The sequence below is a fragment of the Engraulis encrasicolus genome, chromosome 5, assembly GCF_034702125.1.
Source record: "Engraulis encrasicolus isolate BLACKSEA-1 chromosome 5, IST_EnEncr_1.0, whole genome shotgun sequence".
Classification (NCBI taxonomy): domain Eukaryota; kingdom Metazoa; phylum Chordata; class Actinopteri; order Clupeiformes; family Engraulidae; genus Engraulis; species Engraulis encrasicolus.
In genome coordinates, this window is record NC_085861.1 from 25,042,946 (window position 1) to 25,045,445 (window position 2,500).

Genomic DNA, 2,500 nt, shown 5'->3' on the forward strand with positions numbered 1-2,500 from the left:
ACCACACACAACCCAAATGGCAAGGTCACAAAGCAACCTTTTCCTCAGCCTAGACATACGGATAAGTCTAATGATTTCTTCCATTCATTCCTTTCATTTATTTACGAACATACGTATATGTCACTGCCGTTTCCTTTCATGCCTCTCTCAATAACGCTATAATGGCATGTGAAAGTCTATTACGTTCACGGAAATCCATAGAAAAACACTTAGGCATGCTGGAATTAGACAAACAGAGGCAATGTAATGACGTTGACACACAGGTTAATGCAATTTCAAGAAAAAGACAAAAATTGGGTGTGACCACACACACACACACACACACACACACACACACATATAGTCCAGTCCAGCCAGCTTGTTTGAACTGAGTCAGATTGGGTGGGTAGGTGGGTGGACTGCGTACCCTGTAGACAAAAAAAAGAAAAAAGGGGGGGAAGGAAAAAAGAAAACGAGCTCTGGATGTTTGACAAACCCACCGAAGCCAATGGGGAGTTTTACGGTCCAGTCGCAGTCAAGGCCACTGGGGTAATTCCCTGGGAAGCCAGGACTCAGGATCACCCCGTTGAATTCTGTCAAGGAGCCGCCACACTGGGCTGTGGAGATAAGAGAGCAGGCACAAATACAATACAGAAAAGAAGAAGAAGAAGAAGAAGAAAAAAACAGTCAGCCTCGTGGTGGGTGTGAAAGACTGGCTGGATGGTAGCCTGGCAAATCTGCAACAAACGTGCTAAACTGTTGAATCAGTTCTAGCATTGTTAAGAACCGCTAACGAACATGCGGCTGGGTTCATTAACGCCAATAACATAATTGAAGTGTTGCGAGGGAGGTAGGGAGGCGATGGCATGGCCACTGTGTTTGTTTAGCGCTAATGCAAGCTTGTGAGTGAGCGAGCGTTCGCCTTCGTCAAGGGTAAACAGAATGGCAAGTCTGAATGACTGTGTCCATTTACAGTACTTTAAAGGGCCTAAATTGAGACGTCAATACTTCGCATTGAACCTCCCATTTGCTCAGTGGTGGCGTGAATCAATTTGGCTTCCTCCCGCTCGCCACATGATGTCCGTTACCAACAATGCAACCCTGATGCCTTCACAATGACGTCAGGACTTATTTCATTTGAGGCCGACCGAGCAGCGGCGCTCGATAAATAACCCCTTCCTCTCACTCTCTCCAGAGTCTGTTTCGCAACAGTGTCACACATGCCAAAGCACATGCCATAAAACTTGCTTTGGCCTTGACTTACATGGCTGTATTTTCCTACATAACATTGGTTGTGTGGTTACATGATTTCCTATGTAACATTGGTTGCATGGTAAATGCTGCAGCCTGATATATACATAGATGTGCTTAACCCTATCCAGACTGGGGGGGGGCTAAAAGTGCCCGCACCAACTTTGATGTTGTATAATTCCTTAACGACTTAAGCTATGACTACAAAACTTTGTGACTTTTCCAAACATTTAGTTGGCTACAGTTAGGTTCCGAAAGATTAGGTTTATCATTTTTGCCGTTGCCATGGCAACGGTTTTCTGACAGGTATGTCTGACCAAAAATCACTTTACCATATCTATGACGCCATATTTTTTCATATTTTTTTGTTATTTCCATTAGCAACAGACAACTTTGTGAGCATTTAAGTGGTTTGAAGCATAAAATCATTAAAATTTAAGTGCATTACCTAAATTTGTTGGAAAATCCATTATGGCGATATTTCGGGCATAATAAGATAATGATGTCATAATGACGTCATAATACCAGATAATTATGAGGGGGGGGGGTCAAAAGAGCCCCCTCCCCCAGGCCCAGGAATGCCAAAAAAGCCCAGTCTGAATAGGGTCAAGTTGTATAACCCATGGAGGACTGCATTGCCTCCAGCACCTGAACACACCTGATGACTGATGTCTGTCATACTGATGAGCGTTATAAATGGTATGCGCTGCGGAAATGATTATTTTGTTCGCCTGCATGGAGGGCGAATTGATGAGATTCATTAGGGGGGCAAGCCCATTGTTACAAAATGCAGCCTTGTGTTGCCTTGTCTCCTAGCCTAAAGGTGTAAAGAGTGTACTGGCCTGACAATAAAGTGCGCGTCTGAATTATTCAAAGCACATTCTTTGGTTTGTTTAGCCACAGAGCGGTGCCACTCCACCCTATGGAGAACTCTTGTGTCTGTCAGTGTTCCTGCTGGTTGTGTGTGTGTGTGTGTGTGTGCGCGTCCGTGCGTGTGTGCGTGCGCGTCTCTGCATTGATATGTTGCTTTTGTACGCGTTTATGTGTTGTTTGTGAGTGTGAGTGTCTGGGTAGTTGTTTTGTGTACATTGTTTTGTACATGTATAAGTGTATTCTGAGTCCATGAGTGTAGACCTTCTGAATGTTTGCATGTCTGCATGCCTTTGTGTGTGTGTGTGTGTGTGTGTGTGTGTGTGTGTGTGTGTGTGTGTGTGTGTGTGTGTGTGTGTGTGTGTGTGTGTGTGTGTGTGTGTGTGTGTGTGTGTCTGTG

At 44.5% G+C, this 2,500-nt stretch overlaps 1 protein-coding gene across 1 annotated transcript in view; it reads right to left on the reverse strand.

Moving 5' to 3' along the window:
• csmd3a (CUB and Sushi multiple domains 3a) overlaps nt 1-2,500 on the reverse strand; it is a 393,918-nt gene that overhangs the window by 169,045 nt on the left and 222,373 nt on the right. The window contains exon 41 of the mRNA XM_063199008.1: nt 480-596. Within this exon, the coding sequence (XP_063055078.1) occupies nt 480-596 (117 nt within the window). The remainder of the gene's footprint in view (nt 1-479; nt 597-2,500) is intronic.